At 48.0% G+C, this 22,391-nt stretch overlaps 1 protein-coding gene across 1 annotated transcript; it reads left to right on the plus strand.

The window, feature by feature from the left end:
- The first annotated feature begins 14,439 nt into the window (after nt 1-14,439).
- LOC149871264 (olfactory receptor 9G4-like) lies at nt 14,440-15,396 on the plus strand. The gene has a single exon (XM_090034604.1). The coding sequence runs from the start codon at nt 14,440-14,442 to the stop codon at nt 15,394-15,396; it is 957 nt and encodes a 318-aa protein (XP_089890730.1).
- Nucleotides 15,397-22,391: the final 6,995 nt, after the last annotated feature.

Here is a 22,391-nt window from a genome sequence, read left to right on the forward strand (position 1 = left end):
CCAGTGCACCCTCCCACCCACTGCTGCCATTTCGGGGCTGGGCCCACTCTACCCATCCCCCACCCCCCTGCATCGGCCCAAGTCTGCTGCTCCCCACCCCACGAATGACACATGCCCCCAGCGGCTGGGGGTCATGGAGGCACTGGCAGTGGCACAACTGTGGTAGTGTTGGTGGGAACGCAGCGGCAGCAATCAGTGAGCTCCTGCAGACACCGCCGGTGCTGTCGGCGGTGGGGAATGTAGAAATTTACTGACAAGATCATTAATAATAGTGTAGAAGTTAACTATAAAGCAGACTCAGTACTCCAAGGACAGGCTGATAAGACGAATCCTAGTCACCTTGAAGTCTGAAACAATCAAGAATGTAGCCCCCCCCCATTAGTTAGCATGCAGCCAAAAACCAATTTGAAACAATTAAGAGTTTTCTCACACTGACCTGATATCTTGTTTTCTTTCACAGTGGAAAATTCCCACCTGTGCGCGCATATTGTCTGTAAACTATAAATCGCCTCTAACAGTTTTATTTGGGACTCTGAGCTTGCTCAGGGTGCCCAGCATGCTGAATAAATTTTGAGACTGACAGCAACTCTGTGTCTTTAGGAACAGCTCCGCAAGGAGTCACGAACTCCTCAACAGGGGCAGTGGGAAGCCAAGCACTGACCAGAGGTTGGCAACCACCCCCAGATGCCGCTGGCAGTCTTGGCAGCAGGGGTGGGCGTGGCAAGCAGCGACTGCCCACAGGCAGCGCCGACAATGTTGCTGGTGCTTTTTCATAGGGAGTGCAACACCACATCTTAGGGGGTGCACATGCACCCCTACGTGTTGCTAGTGCCCCATCCCTCACCACTCTGGCAGGCTGGCTTCTCCCACCCTTCGGGCCTGCTCCTCCTCTCCCCCCTGTCACCACCATGTCAGCCCAGACCTGCTGCTACCCCACCAAGTCGGGAGGGAGCAGCATGGGAGAGAGAGAATACCTTCTGTATCAGCTGCCTGCAGGGAGCAGGGGGAGGAGGGGCAAGGCCAGCATTGCTGGGCTTGCCCCCCACACTGCAGCATCCCAACCCCACTCCCCCCTGTGCCACTGTTAGAAATGGAATATTGTTAGAAATGGAGTATTGTTAGAAATGCACAGCTTGCATCTTCCGCCTGATAAGAAAGAAACACTGCCAAGGACTTTTCTCCTTGCCCAGCCTTGCCACAGCTCTTCTTATACTAAATCACAGACTCTCCCCCAGCTTCTCCTAGCCTTTCTCATGCAGATTCCAGAAGCTGGAATTCAACTGACTGTGTCCTTGAAAGGGGGGGGAGGTTTAAACTCTTGGTGACCTATAGAACTTTCTGAGCATGCTTAATTAGCTGATGCATATTTACTTCTCCACCCTGCATACTTAAGTAGTTAATTATAATGTACATGTGATGGATGTAGTGATGTAACCACATATATGTTTGTATGAAACGGAAATGAGCTGTAAGAGTTCCTGTTTCTGCACACGTGCCCAGGAGGAAAAAGATAAATACAGCCTGCAAAAATTCCTTGGTGGATTCAGAGTAATCTGAGTCTTTGACTCTGCTCTGACCCTATTTGCAAATACACCTTTTGTGCCATCTGATGTATGTGTGTCTGTGATTTTAGTGGCCTCCAAGAAACGGACCGCAATTTTTTCCAACAAATCTGGTGAGCCAGGCAGGAGAGTTCTTGGACTACCCCGGAATTCAGTGACAAGATCGTCTCTGCCACCACGGGGAGTGCGCACTGAGCCGCCTTTTTGGGCTCGCCCAGGGGGCTTAAGACGTGAGTCAGCATATCCGGGAAGTTAAAGGCTCCTGTGCAAATTTTTGGTTTCTGAGGACGCCAGACACACATTCCGGCATTCTGATCAAGATCTCTGGGGTATCTGAGTGAGTATATGAACTCCCTTGCCGAATTTGGTCTGGATCTGGGAACAAAGATGCGTTCGATTTTGGTTTAATACTGGGAAATTTTCAGCCTGGTATAAGAGAACCGTCTGTAACTAGGATCTTTTGGTATTTGGTGTGCGTTGGACGCACTTTTGTGGGCAATGGGTGCAGGAAGATCTGTATGTAGGAGTGGAAGGGATCACACCCTGCAGTGACTCTCCTCCAGTATGTGGATGACCTGCTAGTTGCAAGCCCAAACTTGCAACTCTGCGAGAAAGCCACCAGGTCACAGCTAAACACTCTAGGGGAAAAAGGATATAAAATCTCTAGAGAGAAAGCCCAAATATGTCAGCCTCAAGTTACATTTTTGGGATATAAGCTCTCAAAAGGAGTCAGAGCCCTGAGTGCAGATCGCATACAGGCAATCCTCTAGGTCTAACCTCACCTAAGTCACCCAAGGAGCTGCGGGCATTCCTAGGGCTAACTGGGTTCTGTCGACTATGGATACCAGATTATGGTGGGAAGGCTAGAACACTGTATGACTCACTGACTAAGGAGAGTCTCACTAAATGGAAATGGAATAAAGAAATGCAGCATGCCTTTGATCTTCTTAAGGCAGCATTAACCCAGCCCCCTGCCCTGGCCATCCCAAATAGTAAAAAGCCATATCGACTGTATGTTCATGAGAATCGAGGGGTCGCATCAGGGGTGCTGACACAGCCATCAGGCCCAACCTGGAGACCTGTGGGATATTACTCAAAGGTTCTAGATCCAGTTGCACTCGGGTGGCCAGCCTGTCTTCGGGCTGTGGCAGCCACAGCAGTGGTTGTTGAAGAAGCCCAGAAGATAGTCATGGGGGAAATACACCCCCCACATGGAGTTCCCCAGATTCTAGGGACTGAGGGAGGAAAGTTTCTCAACCCCTCCAGACAATCACGGTATGAGATATTTTTGCTCTCTAATCCAGGACTTACTTTCAAACATACTACAGCCTTAAACCCTGCAACCTTGCTGCCGGAGCCAGGGAAACCGATGCATGACTGCCTTGAGGTCCTGAATCAAACCACACAAGTGCGGCCTGATCTTGCTGAGGACCCAACTGAAGACCCAGATGCTGAATACTTCATAGACGGCTCCAGCTCTGTCGTCGATGGAAAAAGACGAACAGGATGTGCAGTGGTAACCTTGGATAAGGTAGTATGGAGGGAGTCATTGCCGAGCTCATGGTCAGCACAGGCCGTGGAACTCACTGCGCTCACCCGAGCATTACAGCTGGGGACAGGCCAGCGGGTTAATGTATACACTGATTCTCGCTATGCTTTTTCTACGGTCCATGCGCACGGACTATTGTGGAAAGAAAGAGGTTTCATTACGGCTTCTGGGAATAAAATTGCTAATGGCCCTCAGATTATCAAGCTACTAGAGGCACTCCACCAGCCTAAAGAGGTAGCTGTCATTCATGTGTGGGCCCATGGGAAGGCTGCTGAGGAAAAGCATAAGCTTGGAAATGCAAAGGCTGATGCGGCAGCAAAGGAAGCCACATTTATTGGTGAAGAAGTGGAGGAAGTATCCAGGCAGGCCTTGTCCCATGCCATATGGCCATACGTCCGGGATTTAGTCCCGCAGTATTCCCCTGAAGAAGATAAATTTGCACAGAAAGCTTGTGCAAAAAAGAACTCCCAGGGGTGGTGGATAGTACCGGGAGGAAAGGTCATGATACCCAGACCATTGCTTCGGGAGGTGCTGCAACAGCTCCATGCAAGAACCCATATGGGAGGCTTGGCTATGGGTGATCTAGTGATCCGCCAAGCAGTAGCCCCAGGGCTATATGTAGAAGCTCAGCGTATTGCCAGCAGGTGCATCACATGCCAGAAAGTAAACCCTCGAAGGAAACCCCCTGTGCCAATGGGAGGTAGACCCTGGGCAGCGTACCCTGGACAAGCATGGCAGATTGATTTTGCCGAGCTCCCACGGTCCGGACATCATGGGTTTTTACTTGTCATGGTAGACCAGCTCTCTGGTTGGGTCGAGGCATGGCCCACCAGGACTGCCACTGCGGCTACAGTAGTGAAGTATTTGTTGCAGGAGATCATTCCCCGGTATTCTCTGCCTGAATCCATCGAGTCGGATCAAGGACAACACTTTGTGGGAAAGGTAGTTCAAGAAGTCGCACAAGCTCTCAAGATCACTTGGAAACTACACACACCATGGAGACCACAGAGTTCAGGACAAGTGGAACGCATGAATAGGACCTTAAAGACTCTACTCACCAAAATCTGTATTGAAGCACGCCTTAAGTGGCCTCAAGCATTGCCGCTAGCTCTTACTTGCATTCGAAACACTCCCCGACGGGGCCTTAAATTAACCCCATATGAAATTATGTTTGGCAAGCCCCCTCGAGTCTTACCCCTTGGGATGCGAGAAAATGTAACTTTTGAATTAGGTAATAGCGAGCTTCATATATACGTTATTGCTTTGCAGTCTGTCTTGTCTTCTCTTCACAGGTATGCAGCCTCCTTTCAGCGTCTGCCTTTAGATGTACCGGTACATGACTTCTGCCCAGGAGACTGGGTTTTGGTGCAACGGTGGAAAAAGGAACCTTTGACTGAGAGGTGGAGTAGCCCTTTCCAGGTACTTCTAACAACCCACACCGCTGTAAAGATTGCTGGCCATGACCGTTGGATACACCATACCCGTGTGAAACGACATCCACGAGCGTCAGAGGACACCAACTCCCAAGACGAACTCACTCCGGAAGCTGAGTCGTCCTCGGAACAAGAAGCCAGCAAGTGGAGCTGTGAACCTACTGGTGATCTCCAAGCGCGCCTGAGACGGCTTAATCAAAGTTCAGAAAATTAGACGAGAAAGTAAAAAGAAAAAGTTTAGGCTGTATTTGATCTCAGGAAAGGGAGAATATGGTGGGAATCTTAATATGCCTTGTTGTTATCTATGTAGTAAGAGAAGCAGGATTGAGCAGCCCTAGCCACCAGTCTATATCCCCGCTTTCCCCAATTGCTCCCCCAGGGACAAATTTGTATGTTGACATGATGGAAAGAATTGCAGGTACCTTCAATCTTACCAACTGCTGGGCCTGTGGGGGACTCCGAGAGGCCGGAGAACAGTGGCCTTGGAGGGCTTTTCCTTTGGCCCCAAAATGGTTGGTAAGTGATAAGGCGGATGTTAAGAGTACTGGTCAAGAATGGGATGAGAACCGCAGCTGGGATCTTTCCCAAGTGGCATTAGGAGAGTACTGTGTTAGCAATAATGGTACAGGGAGGAGTTTGGGACATAGCCAGTGTACATGGACATTGAAATGGGTCCGAACATGCACTACCTGTTATGCCCTTAATTGCAGCAAGTATGCAGGTCAATGGAATTCTACTGCTGTTAAGCTCCCAAACTCCACGTGGATGAAATGTAACCCATCCACTCCACAATCATCCCCACATGATGAAGACACCTGCTTCAAAAAGATTGATAACCACCACAGTTGAAGGGATGCAAGTTGCAGCAGTCCCCCTCAAAGCTCAGATTGTAGCAAAAGTCATGGTACTCAGAAAAATTCCTCGTAATTATCTTGATCTGCCTAAATGAAAATGGGGAGTAGAAAGCATCTTGAGGGGGGAATATTGTTAGAAATGGAATATTGTTAGAAATGGAGTATTGTTAGAAATGCACAGCTTGCATCTTGTGCCTGATAAGAAAGAAACACTGCCAAGGACTTTTCTCCTTGCCCAGCCTTGCCACAGCTCTTCTTATACTAAATCACAGACTCTCCCCCAGCTTCTCCTAGCCTTTCTCATGCAGATTCTAGAAGCTGGAATTCAACTGACTGTGTCCTTGAAAGGGGGGGAGGGTTTAAACTCTTGGTGACATATAGAACTTTCTGAGCATGCTTAATTAGCTGATGCATATTTACTTCTCCACCCTGCATACTTAAGTAGTTAATTATAATGTACATGTGATGGATGTAGTGATGTAACCACATATATGTTTGTATGAAACGGAAATGAGCTGTAAGAGTTCCTGTTTCTGCACACGTGCCCAGGAGGAAAAAGATAAATACAGCCTGCAAAAATTCCTTGGTGGATTCAGAGTAATCTGAGTCTTTGACTCTGCTCTGACCCTATTTGCAAATACACCTTTTGTGCCATCTGATGTATGTGTGTCTGTGGTTTCAGTGGCCTCCAAGAAACGGACCGCAATTTTTTGCAACACCACCATCACCACCTCTGAGTAACAAGGTGGGGGGCAAGGCCTTGCTGCTCCGTTCTCTCCTCTCCACTACTAGTGCCTCCAGGGAGCAGGGAGCTCCCCCGCTCTGTCCCCTGTGTCCCCGCCATTTTGGAAGTGCTCCACCACCTCCTGTCCGAACGCTGTATTCACACTCTGATTGGTTGTTTCCATTCCCCGATCAGAGTACAAATAAAGCATTATGGACAGACAGACAGACAGACAGACTACAGCTTTTATTCTAACATTATAAAAGCCTAAGTCTGTTTGTCTGTCTGCAACACTTTACTCGCACTCTGATTGGCTGATGGAAACAGCCAATCATAGTACTCCAAGCATGGGGGAGCACTGCCATGATTCCAAAGCCATGCAGAGGACCGGACAGAGGGTGGGGCAGCCATGTGCAGCAGCACTGGCCTCACTCCCCCATCCCGCTCCCTACAAGAGGCAGAACAGCAGCAGCATGGGGTGTTAGGTGGTGGCACCCCAGCCCCATCCCCTCCCCCCGGCTTAATTCTTGACGGGCGATGGGCTAGTAATATTTGAATATCTCAGCTAAGGAAAGGATAGACCAAAGGGAAAGATGTTTGGAGAGAACAGGTGACTCTGCTAGGGTCAACTGAGACTTCCAGCCCAGATTAAGATTTGTTTGAATTTTTACTGTAATTTTTATGGCTTTTAGATAAACCAAAATCTTTTGCAGAAGAGTTTGAGCCATTGAATGGAAAACGTCACTATTTAGGGGTAACTTACACTTGAATTCTGAACATGTGGGGTTGGCAATACAATGTTCTGACAACTTGGTCCAGAGGTAGTGGTTCTCTCACATATCCTGCTTTCTGGTTTTATTGCTGTCCTTTAGCACAGTGATGGTATTGGGGAAGATTTTTGTTAGGCAGTTTATGTATGAGTCCCCCTTTGTTTAGTTTAGTTTCTTAAGACCGTTGCATAGTTTGAAGCATCAGCAATTGTTTATATTGAAAACCTTCCAGAAGGGATGAACTTTTCAACCTTCTAGGATGGAATGAGTTTTAGTTCTCAAATCTACGCAGGGACACATGTGATCATTGCAGTAAAAGTTTAGTGAGCATGCCAAGCAAGTGAGTGTTTGGCCAAGGACAGTGACAAAAGCCAAAACAATTGCCTCTGTGTGCTATAAATACTCCCTTTCCCCCACTGTTTCAAAGGAGTCATTCTAATTGCTTCTCCTGGGAACTCCCTGAGACATTCTGACTCCAGAGGCCCTTTCAGGTGTAGGTCTCCTCCACCCATGAAACACTGGTATAAATCATCCATGTTTTTCATCAAAAGGGAAACCTTCTGGAGTCAGGACATGCACCTTCCCTTCCACAGGTAAGTCTGGCTTCCCTGGGCTACAGGAAGAATGTGTCTATGCTATGAGATCCTGTTTGGAAGATCTGTATGTTTAGGGACATTAGCCAGGCCCTTTCGCCCCCACACTTTGTGTCTGTTTATCACTCCTAGCATGCTACACGCCTTACATGGATTTAATTTGTTCCCTTCTCCATGCAGGAGGTAGCTTATAAAGGGAAGGCATTCAGGGATCCCACAGTGCCTTACATGCTTGGCCAAAGCCACCAGTGATATCTGAAAAGTGAGACCAGCATCCCTAGCAGGCACTTTATGTGCATATAATGGATGAAGAGACAGCTCACACCTAGCTTCAGTGCTACAGTTGGTTTTACCAAGACAGGGGTGCCGGATGGGATACCAGAGTTATCCCAATTGTGTTCAAAGGATGCTCTCTGATCTCACAGCTGGATCAGTGCACTGTGGAAATGCAAAAGAAGAGAGCATAGGTCTCTTTAGATGTACAGTAATTCACGATCGAGTATGCTCTCCCAACAGCCCCAAGAGAGTCCCTTGCTACATTGCCAACCTGGGGCACCCACCAGAAGAGAGCCTAGTCTTCTCCACATTTTGGCCTTTTTGTAGGAAACTAATCTGATCATTGCCCCTGAACTTCATGGTGTGTTTCCCAACCAGGAGTACAGGTCACATTTTAAATGACCTTTCTTAAATATATTTTACAGCTTTATTGCACCTGCATGGCTCACTGTGTAGTTGTCACAGAAGGGGGGCAGAGAAAGTCAGGGTAGGACTCAGTGGGATGTGAGGTGGATGGTAGGGCCTGATGGGGAGTTAGGGCACAGTGGAGTGGAGCTGACTAGGGGGGAGATATGTGGGATTATGTGGGGCAGAGTGGTGCTGGCGTGCTGGGGCAATGCATAAATGGCAGTGAAGGAAACTTTGGAGCCATGATTGTGTGCTTGCAGAACCCATACATGGAAGTGCAGGAAGCAGTTCTGTTCATGGCCAGGCTGGGGGGTGGGAGGGGGGTAACATTTTTATCCCTCCAACACCAAGTGCCAGCCCCACCCTGCAGCTGGCAGCCATCCTCCACCCTGCCATTTTCCCCCCACCAAACCCTGTTGCATTAGTAAATTTTCTAGTTTCTTCTTAACTGGAGAAAAATATGACTATATTTTATGATGATACATGACACTACCTGCATCATCATATAACCCCCTTTTCAAAATCCTAAATCCACTCATGAATCAAATCCAGACTAATATTCCCCATGACATCTAAAAAACTTGAAAAGATTCTCCTTTAAGCGTTGTTCCCACAGCAAATTTAACACACTTGTCCATCACAGAGTAGTGCTGGGCATTACCTGGTCTTTTCACATGTGAAGAAAAGGACATAAAGACTAAGGATACGTTAGGACATGACAGTATGAACTGAGTAATGATAGGTGATCAGATAAAGACTCCCGCAATGTGCAAAAGGAAGCAAAGTGTGGGTTTGTATAGCAGATTTGGGCTTCAACCCCAAGTTTGAATTCCCCTGGCAGTGAGCTTCTCCTGCTGTGCTCTCTAGCCTTTATACTAGCTCCCTTTTTTCTTGCTTGCCATATATTTTTTATGTTGAATTTTATAAGTTTGAGAAGGCCACCCTTCTCAAACCTATTATAATATTCGACATAAAAGAATGAAACCAAAGTAGCCTCTTGGGTGCTTTCTTCCACTCTTCAGCACAGTTCTCCATGATAAGCATAGCACCTTCTGATGGACACTTTGAGTGGTTTCCATTCTTCCATTGTAGGCAGTTCCAGGCTTCATGGTTCTCATCGGCCAACCCTTAATAGCAGCTGGAGTTGCCTTTCCTTGAGGCTCTTCTCACTTGTCGTGACTCCTGTTAGACCCAGCTTCAACCCTTCTGGGCTATTCATTCACTGGCTGCCCCCCAACCCACTATTCTGAGCTATTCACTACTTAACAAGACTCCTTTCCCATGGTTGACAGGGCCAGTCTTGCTGCACTTTCCCTTCAGCATTCAAAGCCAGACTGCTGTCTACAGCCCAGGAGCCAGGCCTATATCAGGCACAGGAGGTACTCACTATCCTCAGCACCCAGCTAAGCTGTGCTACCCCCAGCATGTGACCTGCAGCTTGGAGCCCTGCCCCTGCAGCCTCTCTTTTTCCAGCTTGCTCCAGGTAAGTGGCTTGCCACTTCCTGCAACCTGCAAGCTACTGCTCTTTACTCCCCTGAGTTGCCTCCTTCACAGCTAGCTCCAGTCAGCTGCCTACACCTGTGTGCAGCAATCCAGTGCTCCTCTTTCTCTTTCAAAGTAACAGGGGTTGGGGTCATGTCACTGTTAGTTTGGCACTAGCATTGGTTTTCAGTTCATAGTTTCTGCCTCCCTCTTGGAAACTTCACTGGAACTTTAAGGAAAATTTTTCACTTGTCCTTCTGAGCGTGTTACTGCCACACAAAATTCACTTTTCAAGCCCTCATATGCCACAAGTTTTTTTAGGGCAGTGCAAAATGGGCCTTATTAGATTCAGATTTGGACTCAGCCCAAATTGGGGACAGTGATTCAATCCGTTGATTCAGATCACTATCCCCAAATTGATTCGGCCGAATCTGACGATTCGATAATGATTTGTCAAATCAGCTTTAAAAGTTTTTTTCTACATACCTTGAGGTAGCAGGTGTGGCTCATGATTGCTGTCTCACAAGAGCACGGGGAGCTCTCCAGCGTGCTTAGCAGTGAACCCAGAAGTGGGCTTCTGGCCCATTTCCAGGTCTACCAGGGAGCGTGCTGGAGGATCCCTCATACTTCCCTGGCTTAGTGATCAGCCGTGGGAGGATCCCAGGTGCCCCACCGGACCCAGGAGGCACCACCCACTAAGCCAGGAGGGCACAGGGAAGTCCCCCCGTGTGCTCCCTGGTGGATCCAGAAGTGGACTGGAAGTGCTTCTGGTCCACTTCCGGGTCTGCTGCCAAGAGCACTGGGGAGCCTCCCGCGCTTCTGTGGGACACTCCATGCGCCCCAGCGTTCAGAGCCCCTGCTACCTAGAGGTATGTAGAAAAATCATTTAAAGCTCTATCTATGTCCGAATAGCCGAATCTCTCTGAATCAATTTGGAGGGTTCCAATTTGATTCAGAGAGTTTAAAAAGTCCTCTGAGTCGAATCAGATTTAGAGATTTGGCCACCAAATTGGGTAAAATCTCCGCCGAATCGAATCAGGGACTAAAATCCCTCACTGTCTCTTCTGAGGCACCTCCTGTTGTCAAGCTTTGTTTTACACGCTTCTCCCATATCTTCTTGGATCTTCTTGTCTCTCTCCTTCCTCCTAGCTTTCATGGCCTGAACTTTCTTTTCCTGTTAAAGACCTAAACACTGTATGTTTGTGTGAATAAAATTGAAATTTGTAAACTTTGGTTTTTGTGGGATTTTATATATGTGGTGACATTCTCTAAAGCATGCAGAACTATTGTGATTTTTCTTTTATCAAATTCCTATATTTTTCTTCAAGAAACAAGGTATTAGTTGAAAATGTTTGACCAACTTCACTAGGCCCTATATTTATGCACTGCCTGACTTTGAGTTAAGCAGCAATGACTTCCTGTGGTGTGTTTGTGTTAACAATGTCCTAAGTAATCTTGAATTTAAAAAAAGGAAAATCATGAAAAGGGAGTTTCATTTTTCAGCACATAAAATTCTGCAAATAAAAACCTTGATAAAAGCCTATGTAAATTCTGTTAGGTGAGAACCCTGAAACACTTAAATGCAAAATAATTGAAACTCATTCAAATCCAGATTCATGTTCACTGTGATACCTAAAAAATGCCTGTCTACGTTAATGGCTACTCCCACAGGATTTTTAACACACCACTCCTAAGTATAGTTATTTTGGTTGAGAACATGACAGGTTTTAGGGGGGGAGTAGGGCTGGGGGGGTGGGCAGCATGGGAATGAAAGGATTCTCTTTTAACTAATAGGGAAACTATTTTTTTCCATCAAGACACTATTCCAGTATGACTGAGCTAGTGAATCAGATGTCAGGCAGGTTGTAATGTGCCATAAAAACAATGTCTATATTGAGTCCATGATTGTTTGTATCCAGTAGATTCACCAGGTACCTGCCTGACAGCCTCTTTTCTACCCTGTACTCTATCACCGCACTGTCTCCCTTCAGCCTTTTTTTCCCTGCTCTCTCCCTCCTTCCCCCTTCCTCTGCTTCACCTCTCTGCCTCACCTTTTGTCTAATTGTACCTATTTACATTTTCACTGACATCCTGCCACACTTTTATCTTCTTTCATTTCTTGGAGTCTCAGAACATCAAAGACTCCCAGTGCCTGAAGAAGGGTGACTGCACCTGAAAGGTTGCCAAGAAATGTTTTTCCAACTAATCAGGTGATCTAAAAGAAGATATCACATCTATTCAAAGAACCTTGCCTGACTTAGTGAAAAGACACCTGGAGGGGCTAGCTGTGTTTAAGTCAGCAGGCCTGGGTGATCTTCATCCAAGCGTGCTGAAGGAATCGGCCAGTGTCATAGCAGAGTCACTGGCAGGGCTGTTTGAGAACTCTTGGTGCTCAGGTCAGGTCCCAGAGGACTGGAAAAGGGCCACTGTGATCCCTATTTTCAAGAAGGGGAGGAAGGAGGATCCAAGTAACTGTAGACCAGTTAGTCTCACCTCTATCCTCAGGAAAACCTTTGAAAAAATCTTTAAGGATTGCATTTGTGGGAGTCCAGCGGGGAAAGCAATGCTAAAGGGCAACCAGCATGGGTTCATAGCAGGTAGATTTTGCCTGACTAACCTTGTTTCTTTTTAGGACCAGGTCACCAAATGCTTAGACTTAGGAATCGAGCTGGTTATCATCTACTTGGATTTTAAGAAGGCCTTTGATACGGTATCTCATTCTATTCTCACAGATAAATTGAGCCGCTGTGACATAGGTGATTACACGGTCAGTGAGTGGCAAATTGGCTTAAGGGTCACACCCAGAGAGCGGTGGTGGATGGGTTGGTATCGACCTTGAAAGATGTGGGCAGTGGAGCCACAAGGCTCAGTCCTTGAACTGTTCAATGTCTTCATCAGTGACTTGAATGAGGATGTGGAAAGCACTCAGTCCAAGTTCAAAGATGATGCCAAATTATGGGGTAAAGTTAACACACCAGGGGGTAGGGAATGAATCCAGGCAGATCTGGACAGGGTGGAAAAGTGGGTGGAACAGAATAGGATGCGGTTCAATAAGGACAAAAACAAGGTGCTGCACCTAGGGAGAAGGAATCATTAGCATGCTTACAGGCTCGGGGGGGACCGTCTCCACAGCACAGCAGTGAAAAGGGATCTCAGAGTTACTGTTGACTCCAAGATGAACATGAGTCATTAACGTGACAAAGCAGACAGTAAAGCTAACCACACTTTATCATGCATTAGCAGGTGCATGACGAACAGGTCCAGGGAGCTGTTATTTCCCATTTATGTGGTCAGGCTGCAGTTGGAGTACTGATTCCAGTTTTGGGCACCGCACTTCAAGAGGGATGTGGACAACCTAGAGAGAATCATAGAATCATAGAAGCAGGGTCAGAAGGGACCTTGTAGATCTTCAAGCCCGACCCCCTGCCTGGGCGGGAGAAAAAGACTGGACTCACGTGAGTCCAGCCAGGTAGTCATCAAGCCTCTTCTTAAAGATCCCCAGGGTAGGAGCAGCACCACTTCCCTAGCCGCCCTAACTGTGAAGTAGTTCTTGCGGATGTCTAATCTAAATCTACTCTCTAAGAACTTGTCTCCATTGTTCCTTATTATGCCAGGGGGTGCTAGGGGAAACAGCATCTCCCCTAAACCCTTCTGGTCCCCCCTAGTGAGTTTATAGACAGTCACCGGGTTCAGAGGAGGGCCACTCATATGGTTAGGGACCTGCAGGCAAAGCTCTATTAGATTAGACTGAGGGCCCTGGATCTCTTCAGCCTCTACAAAAGAAGGCTGAGAAATGATCTTGTGGCCGCCAACAAATTCATTGAGGGGGGCCAGCAAGGAGATGCTCTGTTTACCAGGACACCCATTGGAGTAACGAGGAATAATAGCCACAAACTGGCAGAGAGCAGATTTAGGTTAGACATCAGGAAGAATTTCTTTATGGTAAGGGTTGCCAGAATCTGGAATGGGCTTCCAAGGGAGGTGGTGCTCTCCCCTTCCTTAGGGGTCTTTAAGAGGAGGCGAGACGTGCACCTGGCTCGGGTTGTCTGACCCCAGCACTCTTTCTTGCCCAGGGCAGGGGGGCAGACTTGATGATCTGCTCAGGTTCCTTCCGACCCAAACATCTAGGAATCTATAAAATCTAACAACTACCAATGGCTGGAAGTTAATGCCAGAAAAAATAAGAAAAATATAATGAACAGTGAGAATGATTAACCTGTAGAACAAACAAGGTAGGTGACTAACTGCTCAGAATTTAGAAAAAGAGCAACAAACATGATAGTAGGGCTAGAGATAAAGACTGAAACCCAGATCAGACCTAACTAAATAAGGTCTGTGACAGTTTTTAAATGATTGTGGAGAAATTTTGGCAAAATACTCACTGGGTTGAGTGAAGCAAGGATTTCATACTCACTGGCTGGACAGTTCTAAGGTAGTGAGCTCCGTGTGGTTTCTGGGACCTAGATCCTTCTCATGGTCAAGTCACAGAGGACATGACTGGTGAACCCATGACTTGTTCAAATGAGTCAAGATATCCCTGACTGAGTTAGAAGTCTAACTCTCCTGTGCTGGGGCCCAAGTCTACTCATCTAAATCATACTTAGCTTCCCTGATGCTTGTTGCACACTGCTATTAGTGCCAGTGGTGTACTGCTGCAACCTTTTGTCACTGAGAACTTTGTGCAGGCTGAACTCTCCTTGTTCCATGTGGGGGGAAATAATATCACTATTATAACTGCTGCCATGGCTACTTTATTAACATACTTCTACCTTACCTTGCCAGCAGACCATGCCTATGGAGCCCACAGGGGGAGGAAGCAATCAGACCTTGGTGACAGAGTTTGTCCTTGTGAGCTTCACAAAAGACCCACAATTGCGAGCTGCCCTCTTTGTGATCTTCCTCTGCACCTACACTCTGACACTGATGGGTAACCTGGGCCTCATAGGCTTAATCTTCCTGAATTCATGCCTGCACACTCCCATGTACTTCTTTGTTGGCAACCTCTCTTTCTTGGACACATGGTACTCCTCAGTCTATATGCCCCGAATCCTGGTAGACTGCATCTCCAAGAGCAATGTCATTTCCTATGCTGGCTGTGCTGCCCAGTTCTTCTTCTCTGCAGGTCTGGCCTATACTGAGTGCTTTCTGCTGGCAGCCATGGCCTATGACCGCTATGTGGCCATCTGCAACCCACTGCTCTACTCCTCTGTAATGACCAGGAAGCTCTGCAGTGAGCTGGTAGCTGGCTCCTATGTGGCTGGCATTATCAACACTATTGTGCACACAGGTAACACTTTCCGCCTGCATTTCTGTGGGGACAACACTATTGATCACTTCTTCTGTGATGTACCACCACTGATGAAGATGGCCTGTGATAATACCCAGGTCTATGAGTTCATACTAGCTGCTGCAGTTGGTTTTACTGTGGTGGCCACCACTGCCTTTATTCTGGGTTCCTACACAGGGATTGTTGTGGCCATCTTGCGTATCCGCTCAGCCAGTGGCCAACACAAGGCCTTCTCTACCTGCTCTGCCCATCTCATCTCAGTCTTCTTCTTTTATGGCTCCCTCCTCTTCATGTATTTGCAGCCCAGGTCCCTGCACACCCCAGAGCGGGACAAGGTGACTGCTGTGTTCTGTACAGTGGTCAACCCTTTGGTCAACCCCCTCATCTACAGTTTGCGCAATAAAGATGTGAAAGAGGCAGTCAGGATAACTCTCAGGAGAATCCTAGCACCCAAGTGATCAGCAGTGCCAGAAGGCCTGGCACACAGGAAAGAGAAGCAAGACTACACTATGCTACACTTCTAACAGTAGTGTTTGCCATCTGGTGTTATTTAATAGGATCCAAACACCTCAAAACAGTTCAGAGCTGCACACACAGAGTAAGAGCTTTGTTTCCTCAATGAAATGTCAAAGTGAATAAATAAGATATATTAGGTATTACTCTTTCCATTTTGCACATGCTTATACAGCCCATTTGCATGTCAATCCAGCAGTTAACCCCCAGATCTACAGCCTGAGCAACAAAGATGTGAAAGATGCATTCAGAACAGCTGTCAGGAGAACCATTGTGCCCAGATAATCGGTAATGTCAGCTGGCTGACTGCACAGGAAAGAGAGGGGAGACTGTCTTGCCAACTTTGTATGTTTAATCACAACTCTTGATATTTGGTGGTGGTTAATGCCTTTAGTTGTTTCATAAAAACACCTGGCAAGTGGCTGAGTGGATTTCTCCTTTCTTGATATGAAAGGAGAAATCACACCATTACTTCCAGTGGTAGAGAAGGGACATAGCAGGAAGATAGGGCAGGAGGAAGAAAAGGACAGGGATATAGGGACAGGGGGTATAGGAGATGGAGGGGAAAGGAGTGTGGCACTCCTGCCCTGGGGGGTAGTGGGCATGAGGGAAGCCCCAGCCAAACAGTCATGGGGAAAGACACTTTGCATGTGAGTTAGAAACTGGGTTTTAGCCCTTTAGAGCTCATGCACTCAATAAAGAATAATTCAGAGGAGTTAATGTGTGTGTTAAACACATAGGGATGGCAACTCAGTGCTCTCAAGAGCACTTCCTCCACACCTTAGCACTGAGATAAGTAGTTCCCTCACTTTTCCTGGTGGCAGGCTAGTCTGCTGCTGCTCATTATAACAAAAGGCCCCTGTACCACACCCTAAAGCCCCTGTTCTATGGACACCCTCCAGTCTCCCGTTCCCTTTGGGTTTAATGCTCAGTTAAATCACATTGACCCCAACCCCAAGGTAATCCTTTATCTTAGAGGTGCCTTGGGCTCCACAGCTTCTCAGGGTGCTGCCTGATAGACAGCCATGATGGGAAACTATGGTGACTGTCCTCCTGAGCTCCCCCTTCAGAGACTACAAGCTCTGAGCTGGCCTGTGCTTTGCAGCTGCAGCCTGTGCCAGAAGCAGTCTGATGCTCTGCTGCACTCTGCTTCTCACCCAGCCTCCTGCTGCCACTGCTACATCCACAGCAAGGGAGGGAATGAGTTCAGAGCGACCCAAAGAGTGTCATGCAGGGGTGGGGGAGGACAGGCAGGAAGTGGCTGATCTCCAGGTAGCTTGTGTTGGTGTAAGGCTGGGGCCATTGCTCCTGGTCAGGTGGGGGAGGGTACGCTGTTACAGGTGCCTGCTGTCTTGCTGTCGTAATATAGATGTACTCCTCCATGGATATAGTCCTCCACCCTGTCCAAGAAGGGCTTCCATGACTCCACAGTGGTAGCCATGGTGGGCCAGAGGGATGCTTGGATCTGGAGAGCCAATTCCTGGACCCTCTCCGAGCCCCTCATTTGCCCCTGTACCATCTCCAGGAACTGGTGGGCCTGAACTACAACAGAAGTCAGTTTAAGAGTTCTCAACAGCTCTTCTGAGGAGTCCTGCTGGTGCCCATAGGCAGACAGCCACCTCTCCATGGTGGTGTGGGTTGGCATGCAGGTAATTCAGCAAGGTCCTCCTGAATTTGATCACACTGGTCTTGCCCATGTTTTCAGCTACAGGACACCCTCTGGGGAGGACTGTCCCTTCATAACCTTGGGGCAGTATCTATGCTGGCACCTCCCAAGTTTTCTTGCTCCAGGGCAAATTTAGTAGTGAAAAAAGCAGAAATGGCCTTGTGAATGTTTCCAAGGCTTGCAGATAATGTGTGAATCCAGCCTTCCACTCAAACACTGACAGGTGCACAGAGTGTAGTCTATTGACAGCAGAACAGACCTTGAAAATGTTACAAACTTCTAAGATAGCATGAGGGGAAACATGGCTCATCTTGCTCTGCCCAGTCCCTTTCCAACGTCATCATGGTACGTGCCCACTTGGCAACCTGCTATCAGCTACCTGCTGTCCCCCCACCACTCTTCCCTCCCCATATGTTTCCATGGGCAGGTGGGGATCACTGGGCTAAGAAGCCCCCTGCCAATAAATTGTCTGTCCTATCCCTCAGGACACCATTTCTCTGGCTGATATCTCCCTGGAAAGAGTGCCCTGTCAATGCAGAGCAGAATTCTTTGAGCTTGCAGGTGGCAACCCTGCAAGGTATGCCCTGCTGCTTCTGTAAGTTCTCCTGCCAGTGCATGCCCCGCAGCCATAAAAAAGAGCTGCTTCTTATGATGGCTCACTGCTAAGGCTGGCAATTTCATAAAATGTGCATGAGGCTTTGGAAAACTGCCTATATCTGCATTACAGCTTTGTAGCTCTGCCACACTCCCTAGCAGAAAAAGCAGCTATTGATCACACACTGTACCAGGATCACCCTCCCCTCTCCCATGAAATAAACATCCCAGACCCTTCCAGGAAGTTCTTACGTGAAGAATGATTACCCACCAGGCAAGCAGTTGCCACAATCCCAAACTGTGAGGGGCATGCAAAATCCTTGGACCATCACCCAGAATGGCTGTGCCCTGCATCCCTGTAGTGAGGTCAGTGGCAACCTGACACTCAAAATGAAAACAGCATTCACTGGTGCCAGACCTTTCTTTACCTGGGAACCACAAAGGAGCATACAAAACTGCCACAGGCCACACTAACAGTGTCTTTGGGGGGCAGAAATGTGGGTCTTCAGATGCACATAAATAAAAGCCTTTGATTTTGTATTTTTGTATGCCTCAAAAAAGTGTCCTGGGGGTTGGACCCTGTGACAGGAGTATCGTTATTGGAGCCTTTTCAAGAGTGAGTCCGCCCTCCTGTAATGGGCCAACCACTTGCTTACTCACCTACCATGCCTTGGTCTTAATTAATTAATTGATTGGTGTAATCAGCGGGAAGCTGCCCATTTTATGCTCCCTGGTGCCAGAGGGCGCTATCTGCAGCTCTTTTCCTCCCCTACACCGCAGCCCAAGCCTCTCAGATGGAACTGACGTGGTTTGACTGAGGCCCTGTTATGCTTTGGCCCTCTCCTTTCCTTCTGGGGCCCCTCACTACTGGCCCACACTCCAGGGTTCCTCACTGCCCCCGCTCTCGCTCTGGGGGTTCCTCACTGCCCCCGCTCTCGCTCTGGGGCTTCGCACCGCCTCCTTCTTGCTCTGGGGTGGGATCAATGCACCCCACCACAAACCACTGCACCTTTTCTGATGCCAGGGCCCCCACGCTACTGTGGAGCTCCTATAAGGCCTCCTCCAACCCCTTATAGCCTCACCCGGTCCTCCGGTCAAAACGATAAACACAAAAACACAAAGCCCCTAGGCTATAACATAAAAATAAACCGTCTGGTCAAACCCGACGTTCTAGCCCTACTGGGAAAAATACTCCCCCTAATGGCAGCAACCCAGGGATGTTCATGCAGTCGCTCTTCTCCTTTCTCACTGCCCTGACAGAGCTCCCCCCTCCTTGGCTGCCAGAGGGGAACTGCCCTCCTGGCCCCATGCCTGGGTTTAAGAAGGGCCAAGCCCTGCCCCTTTCTGTCAGCTGGTTCCCTTGGTTGCCTTAGCAACCAGCACCTGTGCTGCCCTGGTGACTGACAGTTGGGCCTCCCTCTTCTCACCACTAGGGGTCTCTCTGAGCCATTTCTGCTTTTAGGCGCAGAGCAGGGTGCTCTGCAACAGACCCCCACTGTGTAGGTGGGAGCTCTGTCAAGCCCACCCTTAGGTGTTGGCATGTGGAATTCAGCCAGCAGTAACCAGGGGATATGGCCCCCTGAAACCAACTGATGCACCCCTGTGTGCACAGGATATGCACGGAGGGAGAGGAAAGGGTAGGCTGAGAGTACTTGTTGCTACAGGGGCCAGTCCTGGTGGGAACAGGGATGAGAAGGGCTGGAATGGGTGGACCAGGTTTCCACTCTGCACTTTATATGAATTAATTAACATTCAAATAAGCCATTGAGCACCCTATCTGTCCAATTAAACTGTAACTGGGCCATTGACCCATGCACAACTGTCATGGTCCAAGAGTGGGTGTGCTACGAATTCTCACTTCCTCTGCATGATACAGAACACAATGTCCCCATCCTCCTGGTAAACTGTAGGGGCAGCATAAATTTTCACTGACTGCAACCCCCATGTCTAGCCACTTCATCACACCCAGAGCCCAGAGGCATTCCTAAGCCACAAGACACCCCAGAACCCCAAGTCAACCCCAAGGCATGACCCACCCCCATACTCCCAGTCCCCTGAACATACCACCAGTCACCCTTTTCCCTTGAATTGCTGAAACTTACCAGTGCTTGGTGCTCTGTTGTCCATTTCCACTAGAGCTGTGCAAGGCTTCAGACTGTGCTTCAGATCCAGAGAAGCTTCGGACACTTCGGTGTCGAAGCAGCACATCCAGATTGAAGCACTGGCTTTGTTAGACTTTCCAAAGCAATTCAGAGCTTCCAAAGGGCTTTGTAAAAGCTTTGGAGCCACTTTGGAGATCCGGCTACAGGGTATAATGGGGAATCAATGAAGTATCTATAACTGTTGTATTTTTGTCTGATTTGAATGAAACTTGCAGAGGTAGTAGCCCCTGATAAGGCCACAAAGCCTGCCAAGTTTCAAGAAGATCGGTGCAGGGATTCAGGGGGAACTGCACCCCAAATTCATGAAAGAAAACTCGTGTCATGTCTGTGTGTTACACCACAGGGGGGTCAAAACTGCAGGGGTGGTGGCCCCTGATGAGGCCACAAAAACTGCCAAGTTTCAAGAAGACTGGTGCAGGGGTTTGGGGAAAACTGCACCTCAAGCTGCGGACAAGCAAAACTCATGACTTTGGTGACACTGCGTGTGTTAAGGCACAGCAGGGTGAAAGCTGCAGGGATGGTAGCCCCTGCTGAGGCCACAAAGCCTGCCAGCTGTTAAGGAGATCCTTGAACCCCTGCACCTATGTCCATGAAACATGGCAGGCTTTGTGACCTCAGTAGGGAATAGTACCCCTGCAGTTTTCACCCCCCTGCATACAAGTGACATGAGTTTTTCTTTCAAGAATTTAGGGTACAGTTCCCCTTGAAACTGAGCACCAATCTTCTTGAAACTTGTTAGGGTTCATGCTCTCAGCAGAGGCGACCACCTCTGCAAGTTTCATTTAAACCAGACAAAAAATAACGAAGTTATAGATGTTTCATTGATTCCCCATTATTTCCTATGGCCGGATCTCCGAGGCAGCTCCAAAGTTTTGGAGCTGCTTTGGCCGAATCGAAGCAGGAACCCGGTCCAGAGCTCTGGATTGGATCACTGGCATCTGAAGTGGCTGGATCCAAAACCAGATAGCTGCCTACTCGCATAGGCCTAATATCCACCTGTTTGATGAGGGTCTTATTCAAGCTGTCTCCATCTTGTCTGTCCAGGGTCTAGGTTTGGGTCAGGGTATGGGTCTGACTGGGGAAAAAATCTATGGAGAAGGCATCCTCATGCTCCTTTATGGACATTTTGGTAGCAGGTTGCAAAGAGCAACTGCATCATCATTGAATTGCACCAGGCTTGCAAAGGTGCCTATAGACATGCAGCAAGGCTGTTCCGACACACTGTAATTACAGTGCATTAGAATAGACTTCATTAATTGAGTCTGATAGAGTGTGGTAATTACCATGCTCCAGCAGACTCTAGCGTCACATGTATCAGTATCCCCACACTGAAAAATAGCAGCAGGGGGTGCTTTAACTAAGCTTACGTGACAATCTTTAGTTAAAACACCCCCGCTGCCATTTTTCAGCATGGGGATACCCAAAACATGATGCTCCGGGTGCTTTAATTAGCATGGATCCAAAAGCCATTCTAATTAAAACACCCCGCTGCCCCCTCCTCAAGCATGTGTATAAATGCCCCAAGTGTGCAGTGCATGGTGTGGCAAGGGTGTGGTCTGCCTCAAGCATCCTTGATAGCTCATTGCAGTAGGGGATCATGGTCCTCACTGAGTCCAAGAGCTTGCTGGCATACTTGCCCCAAACATACTGCAACTTCAGATGCTTGATTTTAGGGCAGGTCTGCTGCCAGTCACACTTGTTCTTCCAAGCCACCATCTGGGCCATGATGTTCTCATAGACTACCTGGTTTGGTGGCAGCCCTTCATGCCCTTGGAAGCGGTGCTGATGGTTCTCTCCTTGCCCCAGATTGCAATGAGGACAAGTTGAGCTTGAGGCCACAAGTTGAGCTTGAGGTCAACCTTCTGGGATCCAAGAAGGACATTTCTTGACTCGGTTTGGTTCATGAAACTAGGTGATTGCTGTTTGCAAATGTTGCCGGCCTCAGCAAACCATGGATATGCCACTGGGTGGGCTTGGGGCCAGTACTACCCCGTCAGCAGTAGAGTCTGAAAGGGTGAATAGATTATGTACAGTTCAGGAGTGGGGGCTGTAAATAGTCCATCCTGGGATACTGGAGGATCAAAAATTTCTTATATCATCTCTGTGGAGCAGGCCAACATTGTCCCAACGTGTTACTTTAAACAACCTGGAGATACCCCTTGCCTGAAAAAGATGTAACTTTACTATGACATGAGCATACTTAGCACATATTTTCCTACTTGCACATGTGGGCACTCATGTTTTAAATCTTTAACATGCAAAAAGGTTCTCAGAAATCCCTTGAGTCCAAAATTGTCAGGGTTTCATGCTTTCATTCAGCCTGCAAAGAGGAAAAGAAGAGTTGTTAAAAATCATGAAGACTTCCCACTAAAATTCTGATTTTTCAGGAAAAAGTTCCAAAAAGCAAAAATTATTTGGTAACTGAAAATTAGAACTAGGGAAGGCTGCTGCAATGCATCATAGGAATTGAAATGTGTGTGTCTTGCACTCTCTTCAGTAGACTGTGCTTTGTAGTTTG

Source organism: Crocodylus siamensis, chromosome 2 (assembly GCF_052110815.1).
Source record: "Crocodylus siamensis isolate JL-2025a chromosome 2, ASM5211081v1, whole genome shotgun sequence".
Taxonomy (NCBI): Eukaryota; Metazoa; Chordata; order Crocodylia; family Crocodylidae; genus Crocodylus; species Crocodylus siamensis.

Bases quoted from the DNA above. Each gene is read 5' to 3' on its own strand.
- LOC149871264 (XM_090034604.1), top strand. From the start codon at position 14,440: ATGCCTATGGAGCCCACAGGGGGAGGAAGCAATCAGACCTTGGTGACA.